General features: G+C 41.5%; 1 protein-coding gene across 1 annotated transcript in view; it reads right to left on the bottom strand.

The window, feature by feature from the left end:
* CCSER2 (coiled-coil serine rich protein 2) overlaps positions 1-24563 on the bottom strand; it is a 70742-nt gene that overhangs the window by 38713 nt on the left and 7466 nt on the right. Inside the window, exons 2-3 of the mRNA XM_060241081.1 lie at positions 16273-17730; positions 12254-12453 (exon numbers count right to left, since the gene is read on the bottom strand). Of these exons, the coding sequence (XP_060097064.1) occupies positions 12254-12453; positions 16273-17683 (1611 nt within the window). The 5' untranslated portion in view covers positions 17684-17730. The remainder of the gene's footprint in view (positions 1-12253; positions 12454-16272; positions 17731-24563) is intronic.

The following is a 24563-nucleotide window of genomic DNA, read 5'->3' on the forward strand; positions in this document are numbered from 1 at the left end:
CATCCACTTAGCAGAGACCCAGCTCTCATTAAGAAAGACACAAGGAAGCACACAGTCCAAACTGCTACTCACTTAATATAACCAGATTTGCCTAAAGTTACAGACATTTGTTATCAGTTGTAGGTTTTGACATCTGATTGCAGAGAGAGGGGAGACATGAAAGCAGACATTCGGTATGCCTTGAATAATGTTTAAAACAGCAGATTAATGTAGTCTAATAGCATAACAATGCTCCTTTGCTGCCACCTAGACTTCATGAGTGAATTTACCAAGCATTAGAATAGTCATTATCATATAGAATTCAATCAATTGAAAAAATATGGAAGCATTTCCCAAAGTTCGGGAATGATGCTTAGGTAATCTATTTGGAGCCTGAAAAGGATCAACGCCCCCTCCATTTTGTCAACTGCCCTCTCCTGATGCATCTTTTTAACTTAAGAAGGTTATTACTATTAAATCAAACAAACAAATATTTATCCACTGCTGTATGTGACTAAATCCTCAGCCTCTCACCTGAAAGATCTTGCCACTATGATGTATGCCCTTGTAATATCTAGATTAGATTACTGCAATGTGTTCTACATGGGGCTGCTCTTGAAGGCGTTACAGAATGCTGAGGCCAGAATGCTAACTGTTGTGGGTTGTGGGAACCATATGATTCCAGTCTTGCTCCATCTTATACTGGCCCCTAGTATGCTTTCAGGCACAATTCCAAGCTGGTATTGACCTTTACAGCCCTATATGGCATAGCTGATGGACCACCTACTCCAATACAAACATGCCTGACCACTCTGTTCATCTTCAGGGGCCGTGTTTTCCGTGCCTAAATATTTTATATATATTTGCGTTCAAAGGTTTGCTGCCTTGGGGACCATGAAAGGCAATGTAGTAATGTTTTAAATAATGAAGTAATTTTACATTAGCATGATTTATTACCATTAAAATGCCTCCATTTTCCATGTACTTTTTGATAGTAGGTGTTTGGGGGAGAGGGGAAATCTTGATGACTAAGCCCTGTTTAAAGTGCTCTACTGCTATCTTAAAATTCTCTAGAGTATCATCCCTTGTGATCTGGGTGTATACAAAACTGAGAGTCAATAAACGTTTTAAGGGGAAAAAATGTTTCACTACCAGTCAAAAACCACTCTTTCAACAGAAATCAATATTTAAGCAATGAATGATACTTTTTGTTGGGAGTTTAAGTAGAACAACTGTCCCAAGCCATCCATATAAAACAATTTCAATTCCCTGAGAGATGAGAACATACTTGCTGGATTACTGAACAGGTGATGATCACCTTCAAATTTCCAAACTTGCTTAATGTAAGAGCCACAAAGAATAAATGGGAGGGAGGGAGGTGGAAAGCAAACAACTTTAACTTTATATGCATTCTCCAAGCCTCTGGCTGGCTTGGAGAAGTGATGTTTCCATTCCCATTTCATACCTTTACTGGCATAAAAACAGAGGATGAAGTAGTGATGCAAAAACCTAACGTTTCACTTAAGTTGGCCTCCCTGCCGCAGCCGTCTCTGCATGGGCCCAACTCTTGAGAAGTTTTGTACTCACCAGCGCCAGTCACTAATTCTGTGTATTCCTGGCCAACAGCAGTTTGTTTTAATTCTTATTTTAACTGGTTAATATTTTTATGTTTAACTAACTATGTTATTTTATATGTTGTAATCTGCCCTGCGCACACTTGCAGGGAGGGCAAAATAGAAGTCAGCTAAATAAATAAAAGACAAATGCCTTCTCCAAACCAGCTGATGGGGTAATGGGGCTTCAAGAGCCACACAATATGTGTGAAAGAGCCACAAGTGGCTCCTGATCCACTGGTCGGCCACCCCGAGCATAAATGAACACTAGATACCATCTTTTCCCATCTTAGAAAAGTGAGGTGTTGGCTGCAGTTTCAGTCTCCACCCATAGGTGGCATCCACCATGTTTTATTCAGAGACTTTCACAGCCATGTCTGAGAGAAGACTGCATAGTGTCTACAGCTACAGATATGATACTAGGAACATGTTAAAAAAGCAGGTGTACTATGATAAATATAAGAACTATGAACATGTAAGTAAGCAGCCAGCAGAATGCAAAGAAAATGTGGCTTGCCAAGGTATGCAAAACCTCCCCTAATCAACAAGATGGAACAAAATGATCCCCTCACATTTCAGCAAAAAGAACTGTAGAGTATCAGATGCAACAATTTTAAAAGGAGGTTCAAAGGAAAACCAGGACAGTTAGTTTGATGTCTGTCCCGGGTAAATTAGCCGAAACTGTTAAAGAGAGAACTGATCAGCGCACAGAAGAACAAAGTGTGCTGAGAGAAAATCAACATGGCTGCTGCAAACAGAAGTCATGCCTCATTAACCTTTTGGAGTTCTCTGAGAAAGGGAACAAACATGTAGCCTATGGTGACCTGGTAGATAGTATATACTCAGATTTTCAAAGGGCATTTGATAAGGTACCTCACTAAAGATGCCTGAGCGAGCTTCGCAGATGGGGAAAAGTGAATGAAAGTAATCATGAGTTTAAAGTTGATTAAACGACCAGAAGCAAAGAACAGCAATAAACTGGCAGTTCTCTCAACAGAGGAAAGCAAGAGGCAGGGTCCCACAAGATCCCAGTTCCACAAAGCCTGTAAGAGGTGGGGTCCCAGTTCCGCAGGGCCTGTAAGACCGAATTGTTAAAATTTACATTCAACGTTTAGAGGGAGGTGGCTTTTATTCCGCAGCACCGGCAATCTCACTGAACTGGAAGAACTGAAACCAAAAACACTGGAATAATCAGAATATCAATGCATACCTTGGGCGCAACGACTGTAGAATGTAAGGGAATTATTTCATTGTACATCGTTTTAATATGTTATGTTTGTTTTAATTGTTGTGAGACACCTTGAGCCCGTTAGGGGAGGGCGGGATATAAATGTCAAGCACCGGTATTTCCCAATAACAAGAGTCCTTTGTTTAAATTCAAAAGATCATTTTATTTCAGGAAACTCAGGAACTCTACCAAGGACACAAGCCTTGGGAGTAATGGGGTACCAAGGATATCATCAAAGGTTACAATACAATATAGGATATCATCAAAGGTTACAATACAGAGGCATACTTGAGTCACAGGTTCACAGGTTACTTAGGCAACTATCTATTTACTACTAAAGCATTCTATTCTACTAAAGAACATCAGAAACATTCTCACACCGCTCTGTGAACAGATAAGATTTGTCTGTGTGAAGCAAGGGGGAAGAAGATGAAGAAGATATTGGATTTATATCCCGCCCTCCACTCCGAAGAGTCTCAGAGTGGCTCACAATCTCCTTTACCTTCCTCCCCCACAACACCCTGAGGTGGGTGGGGCTGGAGAGGGCTCTCACAGCAGCTGCCGTTTCAAGGACAACCTCTGCCAAAGCTATGGATGACCCAAGGCCATGCCAGCAGGTGCAAGTGGGGAATCAAACCCGGTTCTCCCAGATAAGAGTCCACACACTTAACCACTACACCAAAATGGCTCTTCAGGGGAGGATACCCTGAGTTACCAACTGCTAGCCCATACCATAAACATCCCAATGCCAGATGGCTTTGCTACGTGCCCTCTGGGTTGTAAATAATGGAGGAGAGCAGACCTAATACACGCTCTCTACACAGTGAAAAATGGTCAAGAAATTAGTGTGCTTGAAAATAAATCTGATCTGGTCCAATCTGATCTGGAAGTAGGGGTGAGAAGTGTAGTGGCCATGTTTGCAGATGACACAAAATTATTATTCAAAAAGTTGGAAAGTATAGCAGGCTGTGGAGAGCTGCTGGAGGATCTCTCCAAACTGAGCGAGTAGGCAACATTGTGACAAATGGAATTCAACTCAGATAAGCAAACACTGGGGCACACAGGAATGAAAAATCACTTTAAGTGTATGCTAATGGAATGTGAAATTGCTACAACTGAAAGGGAAAGGCACCTTGGGGTCATGCTGAAACAGCTCAATGAAAATGCTGACTCAGTGTGCATCAACAGGGAAAAAGGCAAACTCCATAAGAACACAGAAGCCATGTTGGATCAGGCCAACGGCCCATCCAGTCCAACACTCTGCGTCACACAGTGGCCGAAAAAACCCAGCTGCCATCAGGAGGTCCGTCAGTGGAGCCAGGAAACTAGAAGTCCTCACACTGTTGTCCTTCCCAAGCACCAAGAATACAGAGCATCACTTGCCCCAGAAAGAGAACTCCACACTGGGGATTTCTTAGCAAAGGGACTAAATATTAAAATGCCAATATTATAATACCCCTGTACAGATCTATGGTGTGGCCTCTTTTGGAACCCTGTGTGGAGTATGGTTTACGGAACCTTAAACAGGATATCATAGAGATGGGGGTCTTTTCTGTAAGCCCTTGGAGGATTGGCTACATCAGGGGTGTGTGGCCTAAGGAACTCCTGCTAGAATTCCACCCCTGGCTATAAGGATAGGCAGCTTTAAAAGGGGGTTGGCAAAGTTCATGGAGGACACATCCATCAGTAACTACTAGTCATGACAACTACAGAGAACCTCCACATTCAGGCCAATAAACTCTTGAATACCTCAGCCTTATGATCTGTTGCTGGCCCACTGTAATAACCAGTTGGCCATCATGTGAGACAGGATGCTAGACCAGATGGACTACTGGTCTGATCCAGCAAGACTCTTATGTCCATAGTAGTGAAATCTAATGTTTTCATCAGAATCTAAGTCTGTAATTTTGAATATTGCATTGTTAAAAAAACTGCACAATTGGAAAGGAAGGATCCCCAACTACTGTATTAAAGAACATGCTAGAACATCCTATGGCCAAAGACTGCACCAGCTTAGGCTGCCTAAGACTAGAGTGCCTGACAACGATAGGCATGATGTATTTTGCTACTTTGCACATGTCTGCTATTCAGATGTTAAGGCCATAGATATGCATGTCCTTCTTAAAGAGTGTGTGGTGATACTTTCTAGTGGTTGAGGCCCTGAGACTTGTAAGTAATAGAAATACACTGCCCTTAACTTTCACAGTCACGCAGTCCCTTTACAATGGGACAGTAGATAATGACTTTACTGGAAGATGTACAATTTTCTACTTTTCAAAACTTAAAAAAACACTGGTGGTGCTAACATCCCAATCCTATCAATACCTCCAGATTAAAAGTATCTTCAAGGCAAGAGATGTTCAGTAGTAGTTTGACATTACCTGCTTCCAAGTCAGCCCTGGTTAGCTTCCTCAGATCTGACAAAATCAGGCTATCCATGTCAAGGCTAGGCTGAGAGAAATGTGACTGGCCCAAGGTCACCCAGCAATTTTTTTTTTACTGGCATGATTATGTATACGAAGTTAAATTTCTCACTGTCTGAGTTTCTTTTCTGGCCGCTAAAAGAAAGTTTGGGTCCAATGGCGCTTTTATGACCAACTTTATTATTTCCAATTTATAGTCCGCCCTTCTCCGAACCAGCTCTGAGTGAGTTGTTCTGCTGCTTCAGACTAAGACGGCTTCTCCCCTGAATCTATTTCCGGGCCATTATTATTATTTGTTTTATTTCATGATTCTTACTGCAAATAATTTTATCCAGGGCTTTTTTTTTTAAGCAGGAACACAGTTCCGGCTTGCTTGGTGTCAGGGGGTGTGGCCTAATATGCAAATGAGTCCCTGTTGGGCTTTTTTCTACAAAAAAGCCCTGCACAAAACAATGGTAACGTCATAAGGTGTGGCCTAATATACAAATAAATTCTTGCTGGGCTTTTTCTCAAAAAAAAAAAAAAAAAGTCCTGATTTTATCATATAGAGGATGGGCCCTGACCTGGATAGCCCCAGCCTAGCCTGATCCCATCACATCTCAGAAGCTAAGTACGGCTGATGTGGAGGCTGGCAATGACAAATCACCTCTGAATGTCTCTTGCCCTGAAGATCCAACGGGGTCACCATGAGTCAGTTGTGACTTGACAGCAATATATATATATATATAAAGGAGGTGGTGTTAAGAACCGCCTGCCCCAAGCACCAAGTATGCTACTTACGCCACTGGTGTCTGTCACTTTGAGTGACGTATACTTGTGATCTGATAAGAGTACTGAAAATCTAAAAATGCTAATTTGATGGGATCTGTGTATATAGATGGATGTTTCCTTAGTTCTGTTTATATTGCATAATCTACATAAACATCCAAAAGGATGTTTCCCTAGTAAATGTGCATGTAAAGCCCTGCAAAAATCCAACATGTACCAGCAGCTCTTCTTCAGATGAATGGGCTTTGGATAAAACGAAGGCAATCAAATCGCTTTACCTCAAAGAAAAAAAATTGGATTCATTTTTGAGATGAATGCCGGAGATACGCAACAGATCATCTTACCTTGAAGAAGACGCAAAGCCCTGTACAGATGGGAAATGTATTGTCCTGACACTCTCCTTACTAAGTAAACACCATTATGAACAGAACCTTAAGGGCAAGATATTTCAGAGAAACTTCCAAAGAGGTTTCAAACAGAGACTTAGGGCCAAACTAGACATGACTATCTCCTCATGGCCACCACCACCATTTTTAAATGCTGAAAGCGCCTGATCCCGATTGGCCTGTGGCACAGCAGACTGAGCAGCTCTTTTCCTCCCCCTATACTTCGTTAAGTGTTGAAATGACCACATGCCCCAGCAGATTTTCCAACCACACACCCTTAATAGCTGTTTCAACACTTGATAAGACATGGGGAAGACGAGATTATCATGCTATGAGCCTGATCAAAATTGGAACCTTGCAGCATTTTAAAATGGCAGCAGTGTCCCCGTGAAAACACCATCATGTCTAGTTCAGATCTTAGTAAGAGTCTGAAGGACTACACGAAGCCTCCAAGGTGGGAAATGATGCACTGCCAGAAGACAATACTGATTTTTTAACACAAGGATGTCAGGAGAGATGCAATCCACTTGTAGAAAGAAAGAAACAGGATCTGCCATATGTCTGCACAAGGCGTTTGACCAGAGATCCTGCAATCATCCATTCTGTAAAAAAAATAAGCATCTATGGTAGAGTAGTCATTTGACCTTTGTGCTGGTCATTCATAAGTGAAACTGAACAGGCGCAGTCTACCAGATTCTTAGTTTTCTGTAGGATACAGAGATAGGAATAGGATTGCTCTGCAAGAACAAAAAAGTGCAAAATACAACTTAACACACACAACTTCACTGTGGCTTCTTTATCTTAACGTGAGTGTCTTAGCTTTATTGAAAAACATTTCAGGAAAGATGAAGCAAGGTGAATTACAATTTTAAATTGAAGTTTCTCCCAAGAAATTAATCAAGACACTATCTTAAAAGGCTTTTCATAACAGCACAGTCCCAGGTTCAAAGTGAAACCCCCAGTCCCCATATGAGACAGTTAAATCTGTACAATCTTTACCTAGTTTCTCCATCAAAATTATAGCTTATTCCAGGTGCAATTAACACATCTGTTATGTTCCTTCAAAAGGCAATTAAAACCAGAATTCTCAATGTGAGTAGCCAAAACCACTGTATCTAGTTTTCAGGGTTCCGCTTTGCACTTCACCCTAGGCAGCACCTCCATTTCAGCACTGTAATTAAAAAGGAAAAAACGGATGTTGGTTGACTGAGACGCTCAACCAAAAATAAGACAAAAAAAAACTCCTTCCGCAATAGTGGAGCAGATTCAACCACCACTAGAGGCTTTCTCCACTAAAAGAGAGAGAGAGAGGGTGCTAGTGTGGTAGCTGTAACCACAAAAAGCTAAGAGATAAACCACTAAAAACAACATTCAGGAAACAATTGGAAATTGTGCAATCGGTCATTGTGCAACTGTTCACTGTAGTATTCAGCTACAAGAACCTAACTTCAGTATTAAGTTCATTGGCGTGGGTGTGTGCTAGAAATAAAACAGTTGCAATTACTGAATCAAACAATAAAAATTCAACACCCTGGATAAATTATGCAAATTAAATAAAATTCTGTCAAAATGTCAAACGGAAAATAAATCTGTGAGTGCCGCCTTATATATAGCACATCTGGCAAACGTGTTCCTGAAACAGCTTTCAGGGCCTTGGTGGTAGTGTGAATTATGATACGGAGGGGAGGGAAAGCTGAAGTAGAAACTGCTGTCATAGCAATAAGCAGTTTGGATCACGACTGCGGGGGTTTAATAACTATTTGAAGCTTTAAAAACAACAGGCATATTTACAGAGCTCTAATCATTTTCAGTTAAGCATTCTGACACAATTCCTACGTATGTTCACTAGGAGGCAGCAGTGTGAAGAACACTTGGCCAACAGAACCATCTCGCCAGAAGCAGCCAATGTTGTTTTAAATCAAGTCACAGCACAACACAAGCCTCTTAAAGCAAGCCTTTTATTTCAGGGGGAAATACTAGATTCTGCAAAGCGTCCTATAGAGAGCTGGAAGAGGTTGTCTCCCAGAAGATAAACAACTGTGAATTTAGGGGGAGGTGTTTGTGAGTTTCCTGCATTGTGCAGGGGGTTGGACTAGATGACCCTGGAGGTCCCTTCCAACTCTATGATTCTAACTAAAGGAGCCCCAGCCCCCTAAATACAGTGAGATGAACTACCCATTCATTAAGAACGTTCTCCTCAAAGCTAAAGAGTATTTGCTGTTTCACATTATTGATATCTGTCATCAGCTGATGTTTATCACAGTAAATCAGTAGTTTCAAAAACCTTCTACTGTTACAGAGCACTTATCTTACTACCGTGTCAGAACACCTGTATGTTGGAGAAAATTTACAGCTTGCCTCACAGCATGCACTTTACACAGGACACGCCTGTTGGGCCTCACCATTAGGTCTCACAAACCAAGACTATGTTCGCAGCTGCATGCTGCAAGAAACATCGTGGTGGTTCAGCAATCTGACTTTCAGGAAACTTTGTCCACAATTACTGCTAACCTTTCCCTGGAACGCAGTATGAAAACCAGGGCCCTAAATCAGGGTAGCCAGAAGGTCACTTGGAAGTGACCAGTCACTCTCCAAGCCTCTCTGCTTCCCTTTCAAGGCTGCTAACATCATTTTCTTGTTCTTCTGCATAAAGCTACAGCAGTAGCTTCTCTCTCTTCTGTACAAAGAAAGAGCTCACACGAGTATCTTCACAGTGGATGGGAAACCTCTCATTTTGACAGCACGTGCACTAAAATAGTGCAACCCTTTCCCTTCTACCTCACCTCCTCCTTCATATTGCATGCACAAGCCCTTGCCTAGGGCAGGGAAGGAGAATGCTATTGACTCTTTTCCTCCTGAATTGAAGCTGCTACTTGCTTCTCCCAGGGAAAACAGAGTTAATTGCACATATTCCCATGCAGGTGAGTTAAAGTTTGGGGTGGTCCTTGTATATCCTTGGAAAACAAAGAAAAGATTTCCCCACCTGAGCAATGCAGACCAGCTCTGAAATACTGTAATCTTTGTAAAAACTGCCATTTTGTAAAAACTGTCCAACAGGTGGCCAGTGAGCTCCCAAAGCTCTTTTAAAAATTAAATATCTCCCAGAATAAAGTCTGCCCTCTCCTGCTCTAGGCAATGAATTGTTCACCTCCAGGGCTTTTTTTTTTTTTTGTAGAAGGAACTCCCTTGCATCTTAGGCCATACACCCCTGATGTAGCCAATCCTTCAGGAGCTTACAAGGCTTTTAGTACAGGGCCTACTGTAAGCTCCAGGAGGCTATATCAGGGGTGTACGGCCTAATATGCAAAGGAGTACCTGCTACAAAAGAAGCCCTGCACACCTCACTTAGATCCATTCTCCAAGACAATATGGAAGCCAGCCAAAGCCCAACTTATTTTGAAAGAAAAATAAAGTCTATGTTCAAAATAACCAATCCTAGGGAGCAGGAATAAATGTAGAAAGTCTGAGGTAGCACATCAAAAATAGTGCTACCAAACATCTATTTTACAAAAGCAACAAGCACATGATGTAGCCTAATTAGAGTTATCAACCAATATAAAACTTTACTGACTAAGCCAGGGGTGTCAAACATGCAGCCCGAGGGGCAAATCAAGCCCTTGGAGTGCTCCCATCAGGCCCCCAAGCAACAGTCGCATGTGCTTCCTTCTCCCTCTCTCTTGCTTCCTTCTGTATTTCAACTTGCTTTGCAAAGCTTGCTCAATTGCACAGGAGTTACAGAGCAAAATCTGGATTTTCTCCATTGGTTGAGGTTCCTCCCCCCTCATGGTCCCCTGGGGTGGGAGGGAAAGAGCCAGAGCTTCCTTTGCCCAGTTCCCTGGATCCTACAGGAGAAATACAAAGGAAGCATCTTTAAGACCAAAAAGTGCTAACGTTTTAAGCATGTTTTAAGGGTTTTTAAAAAAAAAAAAAAAAAACTTTAGTCGTGTTTGTGTCCTTTAGAAAGTTTATATCTGCTACCTGATCTTAAATAGGTACACAAATGGCCCAGTCAGATACGGCCCTGGCCGGCCCAACAAGGTCTCATTTATGTCAGATCCAGCCCGCATAACAAATGAGTTTGACACCCCTTGATTAAGCAGTTAAAAGGCAGAAGATTCAATTACATTATTACCAAAGATAGGTGTATGAGATATGCAGTGTGTTATAACATAGCACAATTAAATTTACTACTTGTTATAAGGTCACTTTTTCATCCATAGAGTAATATACCAGAACCAAAAGTAAACTCAAGTAAACAACTGTGACCTACTAATTATCAGCAGCCTTCACCAGTTAATGTACACATTAAGCAGACTACACTACAAATTAAAGCTTACTGCCTGCTTCCAATGACATCTTGTCTTCAGCTCTATAAAATGAATTATCTTTAGGCTATTTTCCCACTAGTAATTAGTCTTGTAGCTACATCAAAGCTATAAGACTAATTTTCTGCATCAGTTCATGATTTGAAGCAAACAACAATGCCAGAAAACAGCTGGAAAAAACTGAAACCCCCCTAGACATTACTGAATAGAAACTGAACTCTAGATTAAGATGCGATTCCCATGAAAATCAAACTATGGCTGCAATTTTGAAAATGCTCCAAGAACCCTCAGGTTTATGTGGTTGTTTTTCTGTTTTATGTGGAGACACCCAAACATTATTTAAAATACTGTAATGAGTACTTACAAAAAAATCTATGGGCATGATCTACTTCAGGGGTGGCCAAACTGTGGCTCAGAAGCCACATGTGGCTCTTTCACAAATATTGTGTGGCTCTCAAAGCCCCCACCACCCCATCAGCTAGCTTGGAGAAGGCATTTCTCTCTTTAAATCATTTCTACAAGCCAAGCCAATTAGTGGCTTTTAAAGTTACTTTCTTTTCACCTCTCCTCCCTCTCCCCATCTATTTGCCTTCCTTCCTTGGGGCTTTCAAACTTCTGACATGTATTCGACATGGCTCTTACGTTAAGCTAGTTTGGCCACCTCGATCTATTTGCACCCACGAATGATCACAATATAGCTCAATAGAGCCCATTTCACCACCACTACCACCTTCACAACAGGAAACATCACGAAAAAGTGTGCACTCTTTATGTTACTCACATAGGCCTTCTTCTCTGTGCCCCATAGTTTACTTATGATTCCTAGTCTAGTACACTGCCTGTCTACACAACTAAGCCTCACTGAGAACCTCAGTTTGCAGGAAATGCATCCACAGTGCAAGCATATTGTGCCATTTTTAGAAGACATTCATGTATAACAAGTTTATAAGGCAACTGTAAGAACAGCTTTTGCAATTAAGATAACTGCATTAATTGCTAAGAACATTACATATTTTACAAGTCAGAAAATAAGACCATCAGCCAACTAATTAAAGTTTCCAGCACTAACTGTGCAATCTTATGCTTATTAGGAAGCAAGTCTCCCGCATCCCCCATGCTCAATAGGGCTCACTCCCAGAAAAGTGTACACGGGAGTGTGGTCTAAGTCAATTAATGAATGGATATGATCGTGCAATTCATAGCATACAGCCCCACTGCCAGTCAACTTAGGCTACAGAAACTAACATAGACATACAGTTTATCACCACATAGTTCAAAGTTTAATGTATAAATACCAGTAAACTTTAATGACACCCATTTCAGCTATCAGTGATTCTGTGTTTACAAAAGTGCAGTGTCCTTTAATAATGCATTACTTTATATATTCTAATATCTCTTTGTCTATGCTACTTCTTTCCTGTGTCTTGCCTGAATTTAGATTACGAGCCTTCAGGCAGCAGCCTGACTTTACACTTTCTGAAATCGTGACCTTATTTCAGAAAAAAACATGAACAATAAAAGCTATACATACTATACTGTTCATTTCTGAAGAATCATAACTTCCACACGGATGGACATTTCCAATGGGCTCCAGTCCTTCTTCATCCCACATATAGGTGCCATCGGAGCTATCGGATGGAGAAAGCTCAAAGGAGGAGCCAGCTCTGTAGTCCATGTCAGAGGAAATCACGTTCCCGGAAGGATGCTTTGCACTTTCACTCTTGTCATCGACTGATCAAGCACGAAAAGAAGTTAAAACTGTACTTGAACTGTACATGCAAACAACATTACTCAAGTGTAATTTTGAAGCAATTTTCAAATGCTGTTTCTAAGAGCAAAATCTTAACACGAATGATGGAATAACTGCCTCAAGTAAGTGAGGTTACTCTGCAATCAGATGGCAAGCAGTTAGGAACGTAAAAATCACAGTATTTTGTAGATAACCATAAACTCCATGGTTCTTATATGTTAACACTGACTCCAACTGGGGCAAGAAAAATGGAACATTATCACTAAGGTTCCTTTTAACTGAAAAAGAGGACACTGACACTCTTCTACCCACAATCCCTTGGTACTCTCCTACCCACAATCCCTGGAGCCAGGAAATAGGTTGTTCCCACCAGTGGGGAGGGAGTGCCCACCATTCTTAGTCCAGAGACTTCCTTCACTAATGTAGCTCATCACGGACCATGCCTTCTTCAAAATGAACGGTAGCTCTATGGGAGAGGATACTCACAAATATAGCACACTGCACATGTGAGGTAACAGAAGGCAGAAAAGAATTTGCAACCGCAAAGACCATTATAAACTGGAACAATACACAAGAAATGTGAACTAGCATTGATGAACATGGAAGCCAGTGCCTATGTAGCAACTTTACAGATATTGGAGACTAGAACAGTAGTTTTGAAATGTGCAAAGGCTTCTCATTGAATGAGCTGTGATACTGGCACCTGAAAACCTTGGGATGAGAACACAAGAGCTATGTGCTGAATCTGCCCACTCAGGATTGACTTAGACTTTTTCCACCCCAGTAATGGATGGTAAGCTACAAATAAGCTGAAGATCTGGAGACGTTGAGCAGTTTGCACAGCCAAAGGACTAACATTCTGACCATGAAGGATGCACCCACAGAAGCTATTGCTCCAAGGGACTGGCATAGAACTGCATAGTTCTTGCAGTCCTCAGCATCCCTAAGGTATCCTTCTTCCCTCCTTGGCGAGGTACACTCCGAAGGCCAGATGAGATTCAGGGATGCCCAATGCTGGGATTGTTAATAACCTAGTAACCTTAGAAGGAAAGGAGGAATGCAACAGTGAATAGCCCACAGTACCTGGTTCTCTATGGGAAAGAACCTGGGAACGGGAAAATGAAGCCTAGCTCCCTGATTGAACTTGCAGGTCCCCTTCAGCTGATTCTTCTGCATTTGCAACCTGTGACTCCTCTGCTTTGGGAACAGAGAGCTTTGATATCTTCAGAGCTTTACAGAGGAGTGAGGGGAGGTCCTCTGAGGAAAAAAGCCATTTGGTGTGTGGAGCAGAGGGAAGGGACTCTTCATCATCAGACAATTCCCCTTCCTCTCTAACCAAGTAATGGTCAGAGTTTGCTGAATATGTTACAGAATATCCCTCATGGATCTGAAACAGGGGGATAGTGTTTGTGGTGAAGAAGATGAAGATGACTGCAGATTTATATCCCGCCCTTCTCTCTGAATCAGAGACTCAGTGGCTTACAATCTCCTTTATCTTCTTCCCCCAAAACAGATACCCTGTGAGGTGGGTGGGACTGAGAGGGCTCTCACAGCAGCTGCCCTTTCAAGGACAATTCCTGCGATAGCTATGACTAACCCAAGGCCATTCCAGCAGCTGTAAGTGGAAGAGTGGGGAATCAAACCCTGTTCTCCCAGATGAGTCTGCACACTTAACCATTACACCGAACTGGCTGTTGTGTCTTTCATGGCTGCCTTGGTAGGACAGGCTTTGCACTGTCTAGTGCCCCACTGGCAAGAAAGTCACTTCTGGCACATGGGGACATGCAGTGGGTCTGTCAGGAGCACTTCCCAATGTCTGCAATCCCACTGGACATTAACAATGTTCCATCCCGACCTGGAGTGCTATGGGAACTGAGAGGCCTTCTGTATCCACCCCTTCCCCCCCATTAAGAAACATTGGAGATCCCATGTGCTGCTTACTTACCACCTTGGAGCATGCCCCTTTTCCAGCCGTATAAGCTCCCACAGAGTCCCCATGCCATACACAGGCCTCCCCAGCATGCACTTGGTTTTCTCTCTATAATGTAAATGGTGGCCACCTGCAAAGTTTGGTGTTGCTCTTGAATAGCTGTTGCTGGACAGTGCAAAGAGGTCCTGGCTTGTGCAGCCCTTTTGCCTCACTGCCAGAGGACGACTGCCACTCGTTCTCACTAAGAGGACACTACAGTGTCTAATGATGAAGCAGGATAAGAAGCAACTGACACTATTGCAGTAGCTGAATGGAAGTTTTGGAGAAATGGGACATAGTAGAAATGAAGCAGCCTTTCTTTCTTTCTTTTCTTAGAGAGTCAGTTTGGTGTAGTGGTTAAGTGCATGGACTCTTATGTGGGAGAACCGAGTTTGATTCCCCACTCCTCCACTTGCAGCTGCTGGAATGGCCTTGAGTAAGCCATAGCTTTTGTAGGACTTGTCCTTGAAAGAGCAGCTCCTGTAAGAGCTCTCTTAGCCCCACTTACCTCACAAGGTGTCTGTTGTGTGGGGGGGAAGGTAAAGGAGATTGTGACCACTCTCAGAGTACAGAGTGGGATATAAATCCAATATCATCATCATCTTTTTAAGAGCACAGAAGAGTAGCCACATCCAGGAAATAAAGGTACACAAAGGAAGAAACAGTTTATGAGCTCAATGAAGAAGCGTGGAACTCTTTCTTCGACTTGCTCTCAGAAAGAGGCAGGAGTTAACCAAGAATGATAGGCACCCCATTCCCAGTGGAGACAGAAGGATCCCTATTTCCTGTCTCCAGGGATTGTGGGTAGGAGAGTCCCCAATTGTCACAGTGCCCTCCTCTCTTTAAGTAAAAGTAGGTTAATGCTTCTGTATAAAATTAAAGCGGACTTAAAATAAGCTTAGCTTTGGATAGATAACTCAACACTAAGTTTGTACATACAAGGTTTCTATCAGTGCAATAGTTCTAGTGATCTGAACAGCAACCTGTCAAGCTCAAGAACAGCAATGGGAGAAAACGAAACCACAGAACAAGCAATTGCTTTGACAATTAGCTGCAATGAGATTGTGAGCATGTTGCAGTTGAACAAAGCAGGAGTCAAGTGCACCTTTAAGACAAACCAAGTTTTATTCAGTCTTAAAGGTGAGCTTGACTCCCCCTTTGTTCAACTGCTTCAGACCAACACGGCTGCCCACTTGGATCTGTGTGCATGTTGCATTTACCTGTGGTTCTCTGTAGCAATAAAAGTTTATTTTGCAGATCAGAGTTCCTTGGTATCATTTCTCGTAAAATTTGTTCCTACCACCTTAATTTAACTGCAGACAGTAAAACCTTGTAACACAAATTGTCCTCAAACTAGTTTGACATCTTAGTATGTACCCAGTGTTTTTTTCTAAAAAAAAATAATCTCAAAGCACTTACGCTTTAGGAAGAACCAAAAAGCATTCCTATTATTTATTTATTTCTATTAATTCTTTACGTTGTATCTGCAGAGACCTGCATGAGGCAGCTACAATCTTTATTTCTTATTATTCATAATCTAAGTTGCAAGACCCCTTATTACCATATTTACGTGAAAAGGAAGATTCTGAATATAAGGTGATTACTTCTCCTAAAAAAAAGTTACACAGAAGAGGGGGGTTTTTTGGGAAAAAAATAACTGTACATAAACATAATATGTATGAAAATGTAAGATGCCCTCCTTTTTTTCTTGACTACACATATGGGGGGGGGACTCATCTTTCAGGTAAATATGGTTAGAAGACAAATGACTATCAGCACATTATAGAAGTTTGCTGTCTTATCTAAAAAGGACAAAAAAAAGCATATTTACCAGACACACGAATATCCAGCCACTCATCAGAATTACAATTGGACCTTTCATTTTCCTTAACAGACAGAAGTTGATCTAATGGCATTTCATTTCCACACTCCAGCTCTGGAACAGACACCGCCTCTTCTTGAATTCGGAGTGTTCTGTTTCGATATTCTAGATCTACAAAATCGTCACTGAAGTCTTCACTCAGATCATTTTTATCAGAAGACGACAAGGAAGATATAGATATTTCATCTACATCACCATCTGTGCAAATAACTTTACCGGCATCTTCCAGCAAATTATACCCAGCTTCACTACCTTCTGGTCTTTCACTATTTTGTGGGCCTTTCGCATCAGGATCTCCACTGATATTTATTGAGTCCTCCTCTAAGCATTTTTCAGGGTCGTTATTTGAGCTACCATCCACTGGAATCCTTCTCCCCAAATGTTGGTTGCTAGGCTTTAATAAAGAAGGACGGCCTGTTCTGAATTTTAAAGATGGTGCATCCCCAGAGCCATTTGACAGTGGTGCTTTCTTCAATCCAGAGAACCCTAAAGTAGTGTAAGATCTAGGAAACCCGTATCTTAGGGGTTCATTACCATTGGGTATCTCCAGTTGCCGAGCACTTCTTGACAACAGATTTGATCTCTGAGATGTCCTAATAGCTAGGTGTTGATTTTGATAAGGCCTTGTAAGATCCACAGCTCTGTTAAAAGAATGTGACCTGGTTAAGGATGCAGGAGGCAACGGGCTGTTTTGAATGGAATGAGAAAAGCTTTGCGACCTAACCATTTTTTCACAGGAAGATGTAACACTGTCTGTTGACTTTGACAGACTCTCTCCTGAGCTACTTCTCGGAGTAGTAGAATTACCTCTGTTCCTCTGCAAGCCTACAGTCGCCTGGGTCCCACAGATTCCATTCAAGTGTGATTTCGGAGCATTTAGTCCAGAATACAAAGTCCTGCCCAACAACGAACTTTTGGTGAATTTAGCTGAACGAGGCTTCCCAGGCAAAGACTTTTGGCTTAATTCTTCTGCAGAAGACACAAACATGTTGCTTTGTTTTCCAGGTTGTGAAGATGCACTGCATAAACCTATCCTGAGTGCTTCTTTACCAACTGCTCCTTGTTGAGGGCACTTTTCAGAATCAGTCAGTCTTTCACTGGAATTGTGACTGGAGCTAGATTCACTACTGACCGCGTCACCCAGCTGGTACTTGTTTGATTTTCTCCAGTTAAAAGAAAAGGAAGACATACGAAGAGTGCCATTGTGCTTGCTGAAATTTTTGTCAATTCTCTGAGTATTCCCTGATAAGTTAAGAGCTGTCCCATTTGGAACGGTCTGTAGGATACTTCCAACAGGTTTTGTTCCATACTTTGGTAACCTGGAAACCAAGGATGTCCTGATGGGATTTTTTTCTTCCATGAGCTATAGTCCTTCCATGAGAGCTAGCCCTTGAATGCTGCTTGACTCTAGAGAGAGGGAGATTAAAATATATATATATTAGTAACTGTACAAGTATAAAATAAATACATTTTAAAAGATACCTGTACAATAGAGCTAGCTGTTTGTTGAAACAGCAAACTAAGCGACTGGAACACATTTGTGTTTTGCAAGTCTTTCAAGTATAGAACAAGTAAATCTGCCAAATAGAACCATTTTGAAATTATATGACTAAGGGAACAGACACGGGGTTGGAAGAAGATCTTAATAAATCTGTTCATGATGTAGCGATTCTTAATGTTTCGCACTCACGGGGATATTACTTGTTTTAAAGGTAAAGGTAGCTCCCTGTGCAAGCACCAATCGTTTCCAATTCTGCGGTTACGTCGCATCACGACGTTTTCACGGCAGACTTTTTTATGGGGTGGTTTGCCATTGCCTTCCCCAGTCATCTACACTTTACCCCCAGCATGCTGGGTACTCATTTTACCGACCTTGGAAGGTACTCATTTTACCGACCTGAGCCGGCTACCTGAACCCAGTTTCCACTGGGATCGAACTCAGGTCCTGGGCAGAGAGCTTGGACTGCAGTACTGCAGCTTTACCACTCTGCGCCACGGGGCTTTTCACATAAAGAAAAACATAGGAATGAACCACACATACAGTGTTTTCTGCTGGATCCACTTCACATGATTCTATTTGGACTCTTTGGCCTACATTAAGCAATCATGTCAAAAGTTATGCTGAGCAAGCCAGTATACTTCCTAAGTGCTACTCCTCATCAGGAGTTCTCACTGATTATAAATAATTGCTGTCTCCAGAAGACATGCAGCATTTCCTAGAGCTCTACAGCAACAGCTACAATTTATCCATTCAATACTTCAGAGCTATTAACAACTACTGGCATGAAAAATAGCAACACTTCCTCTCAACACTTCCTCTAAGCGAAAGCCGACACTCTAAGCAGGATCAGCTGTTCCCCTTTGAAGGAGAAAGTTATTCCCCACATACATAAAGCGAGGCAAATCTGATAATTAAATAGACAGCCTTTTGGAACAACGTTCTGGTATGAAACTAGAATTTCAGATTCTAAAGAGAGATCAAAACGATCTGAGCATATGAACGGATGCATTGCCAGTTCATACATTACACTGTATCTATATTCAAACATGGAATTTAATCTTATCTCTGCAAAAGGGCAGCATGATTGAGGCTTCCTAATAATGTCTAGAGAGATTTGAGATGTTCCCCCCACCCCCCACCCCCAGAGAACCTTTAAACAGACTGCATGTGAGAAGAACACATACATTAAACTTAGTTCACAGGTTTCTGTGATTTCTGTACGTAAACACATGTGTTTGTAGCTTTAGGCATAGTATGGAAAGTAAACATACATACTGTGCCCCAGTCTAAAACAGTGTAACTAACTGACAAATGCAGATGCAACTGACAAATCCTTCCCACAGCAAGTTATTTCTGTTGATTCCGCTAAGAACAGCAAGCAATTTTAAAGCTAGAAATGGGTCAACCAAAATCCTACAAATCCTCATCTGCTCCGATCACAAGCTTTTATAGAAAGTAATTCGTTATAAAGGAAAAGGGGGGGGGGGAATTCTGCAGAAAGCAAGGAACAGATATCTAGCTTCAGTAATGTTAATGTGTTTTGAAAGGAAGACCTAAATAATAAATATTAAAGGCTGCTATGGTTTATAAGAAGGGCTTACAGTAACATTCTGAACAACTGAACAGTCAAATCAATTTCCAGTCAACTTACAAACTGTGGTTTCAAGCTAGATATGACCTACATTCTTTAATGTGAAATGTAGGTCACGTGAAACAAAGTTGTAGCTTAATGCAGCCTTGCCAATAACTATTCACAGTTCTCCATCTCTTGTTCCATTCAGAAGGCAGCCATACCTTTCTCCATCCCTGTACTTCCAGCACCTCCTTTCCCTTGTTGGAATAATGCCAGATATGTCTCATCCAAAGCTATTGGAAGAAAGCTATATAGACAGTCTCCATACCAGAATTCCACTATGAAGATATTACACAAGACTTCCCCTTCCAGCTACAGCCAGGAACTCTTTTAGAAGAGAATGAAAACTAAACAGTCATTACAGCATAGCTCCATCTCAATACAGAGCAACATATGGGAAGGGGGTTTACTAGAGCTCCACCCCAACAGCAGGGACCTGCCATGTGACAGCTTTGAATTGCTATTATGGAAATGAAGTCCCAGAAACAAAATTGATTACTTCATTAATTTATACGCCACATCTCTCCCCAGTGAGAACCCAAAGGGGCTTCCACTATTCTCTTCTCTTCCATTTTGCCCTCTCAAGAACCCTGTGAGGAGGTGAAGGAGGAGGAGGAGGAAGAGGAGAAAGAAGAAATTGGATTTATATCCTGCCCTATACTCTGAATCTGAGTCTCAGAGCGGTCACAATCTCCTTTACCTCCCCCCCCCACACACACAACAGACACCCTGTGAGGTAGGCGGAGCTGAGAGAGCTCTTACAGAAGCTGCCCTTTCAACAGCTATGGCTGATCCAAGGCCATTCCAGCAGTTGCAAATGGAGGAGTAGGGAATCAAATCCGGTTTTCCCAGATAAGAGTCCACACACTTAACCACTACACCAAACTGGCTCTCAGGTTAGGCTGAGAGTGCGTGACTGACCCAAGGTCACCCAGCAAGTTCCCATGGCAGACCGAGTATTTGAACCTGGGTCTCCCAGCTGCTAGTCTCATACTGTAGCCACTACAACTGCACTGGCCTTCAGGGTAAGGATACAGTTTATTCCATACCTTCCCTTAACACCATGTTAGGAGCACTGGAAATCTGGGGGATGACTGAGACATCTGAAATATTTTTCATTTGCAATCATTGACATCTTTTCTGAGGGTTTCACTCACTCGAGTACTGGGTGGTTCAAAGATTTTCTCCCTCCCCCCCCCTTTGTAACAACCTACAGCACAAGATAACTCCAGTGTACATTATATGCACATACAGCATATGCTCAAGGACACATTTGATTAAATGTGGCTGACAGAAGTTGTGGACAATATGACACTGTGTGCATTATACTACACTGAATGAGTTAATGTCTTCAGCACCCAGATATACTGATATTCCTTCCTGTTGTGACTGAATAAAGACTGTTGGGAATCCAAATAATAAACTTCCATTTACCTACCAAAAACAGTTTCTATTTTCAGTGTTTATGGCTATGACATACTATAAAAGCTGAAATAGCACCAGCTACAGCAGTTTGCAGCTCCCTTTCTCTCCAACAGAACATACTTGCAATTGGCTGGATCTCTCCCACTCCGTTTAATCATCACATCCACAAGGTAAGAAAAGGTTAGCCTGAGAGACAGCCGCTGCCAAGGTCATCCAGTGTGCTTCATGGATATGGAAGGATCTGAACTTCTGGCTCAACCCTACACTGTGCCACACTACCCTGCCCTTTAAACCAAAAATTAAATCATATAGGCATGCGTGTGCAGGGACTTCTGTTGACATTGCCAAGACCAGCGTAACCCTTTACTTCAGCAGATTTTTGCTGTTCTAAGATTACACATTCAATATGCCATCACAAGGGCTTTTCAGCTGGCTTGGTGTCAGGGGGTGTGGTCTAATATGCAAATGAGATCCTGCTGGGCTTTTCCTACACCAAAAGCCCTGGCCATCACTATGTCATGCTGAGATTACAGTGACCAGCTTCTTTTGCTTTTCCTTCACATTTTTTCCCTGCTTATTATTGCTAATTTGGGGGAGGCAGCTTACAAAAGCAAAGTCACTACCAAATGATCAGTGGTTTGCAATTGTTGAGTATTGGGATTTTCACATCAATACTGAGCAGATTAAAAAGTTAGCCATAGTTAGCAAATTAAAGTTAGCCATAGTTAACCAACTACAAAGAAGCTTAGCTTCGTGATACATTATCTGTCTTATAGCTCAGTTTAATTTGTTCACTGGACTCACTTGGACAACAGCATAAGCTCTTCGGTTCCAGGAATTGTATTGTGCTATTTTTGACTGCTTTAGACCAACCGAGCCTTAAGTCCTAATGATTATACAACATATTCTAACCATAAGGGAGATACACAGAAACAATTCATATTAATACCACTCTTTCACACAGAAAACAATACTGTTTTCTTTTATAGTCTGTGGCTTAGTATCACCTTAACACTATCCTTTAAGGGTTACTGGGAGCATGTCTAGGTACCAAGTTTTTGTTTCCAACAGCTCTTTCTGACTCTGGGAAAGTTGATACCTGTGGTCAGGAGACCAACAACCTAACGCAGGTCAGAAGTCAACGCCAAGAAAGGGTATGGGGCAAACCTGTGTGCCCCCTATTTCTTCTGCAAGTTCAGCTCTGCTGAAAGAAGAGGGACAAAAGCAAATTCACCTCCTCCCTACTATAACCCTGAACCATCTGCCATTTAGTCTGTATGGATTCTCCAACTTAAATGAATTGTTGGACTGGAAGAGAATACAGGAGAAATCCACACCTGCCAGTGCCTTCCACATACAGACTGCAGGATTTAACACAACATTTTATTTACAAAATGTATATCTTGCCTTTCTATCCTCAGCAGGGCCACTAAGGCAGTTAACATTTTTTTAAAAAAATGTAGTCCTCTGCACAAGCACCAGTCGTTTCTGACTCTGGGGTGACGTTGCTTTCACAACGTTTTCACAGCAGACTTTTTACGGGGTGGTTTGCCATTGCCTTCCCCAGTCATCTACACTTTCTCCCCAGCAAGCTGGGTACCAACCTTGGAACGATAGAAGGCTGAGTCAACCAAGAACCGGCTACCTGAACCTAGCTTCTGTCAGGACCAAACTCAGGTTGTGAGCAGAGCTTAGGACTGCAGTACTGCAGCGTTAACACTCTGCACCATAGGGCTCTTATAAAATTAAATACATATATAATTAAAAAATGAAGTATTGTGGTTTGAATTTGTTGGTGTTTAGGACCTGTTTTTATTATGTATTTTTATAACATTAAATACATACATAATAAAAACAGGTCCTGAACACCAACAAAATCAAACCACAATATTTCATTAAAACAACTAAAATGAAAGCTAAAATACACAAGCAAAAACATTAAAACAGCAATTAAAACACTGGGTAGGAAGGAGGGATCACTGAGGGAAGATGGCCACAGAAGGAGACAGCCAAGCATTTCTGGGGAAGAGTTTCAGAGTTTTGATATCACAACTGAGAAGGCCCTCCCTGGTTTGCTATTTGCCTAACCTCAGAAGGCAGGGGTACCCTAAGCAAAGCTGCAGAACATGATTATAACTGTTGTGCAGGTTTGTAAGTGAATAGGTAGAGCGTTTAGTGTGTTTAAGTGTGTCTGAAGCATTTTAGACCACCTTTCTCCAGCAAAGGACTCCGGGTAACTAACAATGGCATCTAAAAATGATACGCCCAGGTGGGCAGCCATGTTGGTCTGAAGCAGCAGAACAAATTTTCAGTCCAGTGGCACCTTTAAGACCAATGTGTGTTTGCACATTTCCTCAGGCACATTGGAATGGAGGTTAATAGTTCACACACACACACACACACAATATGCCTGTACATAGGTGAGCAGCAAATTAGCATGCAACTTAATGAAATGTCTCAACTAATGGAACGTTAACAACTAAGAGGGACGCTTTTAGTCATCCATCTCCAATTTAGGCATATTTATCGGTTCACTGTTTCCTCCCTTATAAAATCCAAACAAATGGTGACCCTATGAACTTAGCTTGTAACTGCTGTTTGGTCTCTGCATATGTAAAAAAAACCCTTCATTTTGTTCTAAACATGCTAGCATTTAACTTTAAAAATCACTATAACAAAGTATCACAAATTTCCACCTTGCATAATTGTATAAAAATTAAAAGAATTGATGTATTTATGAAGCATTCAAAAACAGATGTAAGTTTTCTGGAAATTGAAAAGAACATTTTTCCCCATTACAATGGAAATCTGGAAGAAAACTGAAATATATAACACTCTCCTAACCAAACTTTTTTTACAATTTAACATAAAATATATCATTAATGATTTAGCACGTAAAATTGTGCTACTCTGAACATATATGGAATTTAAATGTATATAAATGATTTTATTTTCTACAAGAAAAACTGCAAGTCTTCCCAGTACTTTATAGCTGTAAACTGCTACACCCTATGCTGCTATAGCATAAAAGGTAAAGGTCCAAGCACCAAGCACTCCTTACCAGCCCATGGGGTGATGTCACATCACTATGTTTTCGTGGCAGACTGTTTATGGGGTGGTTTATCATTGCCTCCCCCAGTCACCTACACTTTACCCCCAACAAGTTGGGTACTCATTTAACCAGCCTCAGAAGGATGGAAGGCTGAATCAACCTTGAGTCAGCTACCTGAATCCAGCTTCCACCAGGATCAAACTCAAGTTGTGAGCAGCGCTTGGACTGCAGTACTGCAGCTTACCACTCTGCGTTGACATATCTTTTGAATATGTGAGATGTAAAAAAAAATGTTGAAGGTAGAAAACAAATTCTGTAGCAAACAAAATAAATATTATTTGGACAGAAACACTCTCACACAGTAACATCAGATAGGACTACCAGCATACTGCAGGATATCAAGTTAAACTTTATATTTATTTACTTAATTTATACCACACCTTTCTTATAAAATGGGGACTCAAAACAACTTACACTGTGATCTTTTCCTTCATTTTATCCTCACAACACCACTGTGTGCTTGGTTAAACTTAAAGAGTACTGAGGTTAAACTTTTTAAGTATTGACTGGCCAAAGGTCATCCCTAGCAAGCAGTCATGGCAGAGTGAAGATTCAAACCTGGATCTTCC

This window comes from Heteronotia binoei, chromosome 6 (genome assembly GCF_032191835.1).
Source record: "Heteronotia binoei isolate CCM8104 ecotype False Entrance Well chromosome 6, APGP_CSIRO_Hbin_v1, whole genome shotgun sequence".
In the NCBI taxonomy this organism is placed as follows: Eukaryota; Metazoa; Chordata; class Lepidosauria; order Squamata; family Gekkonidae; genus Heteronotia; species Heteronotia binoei.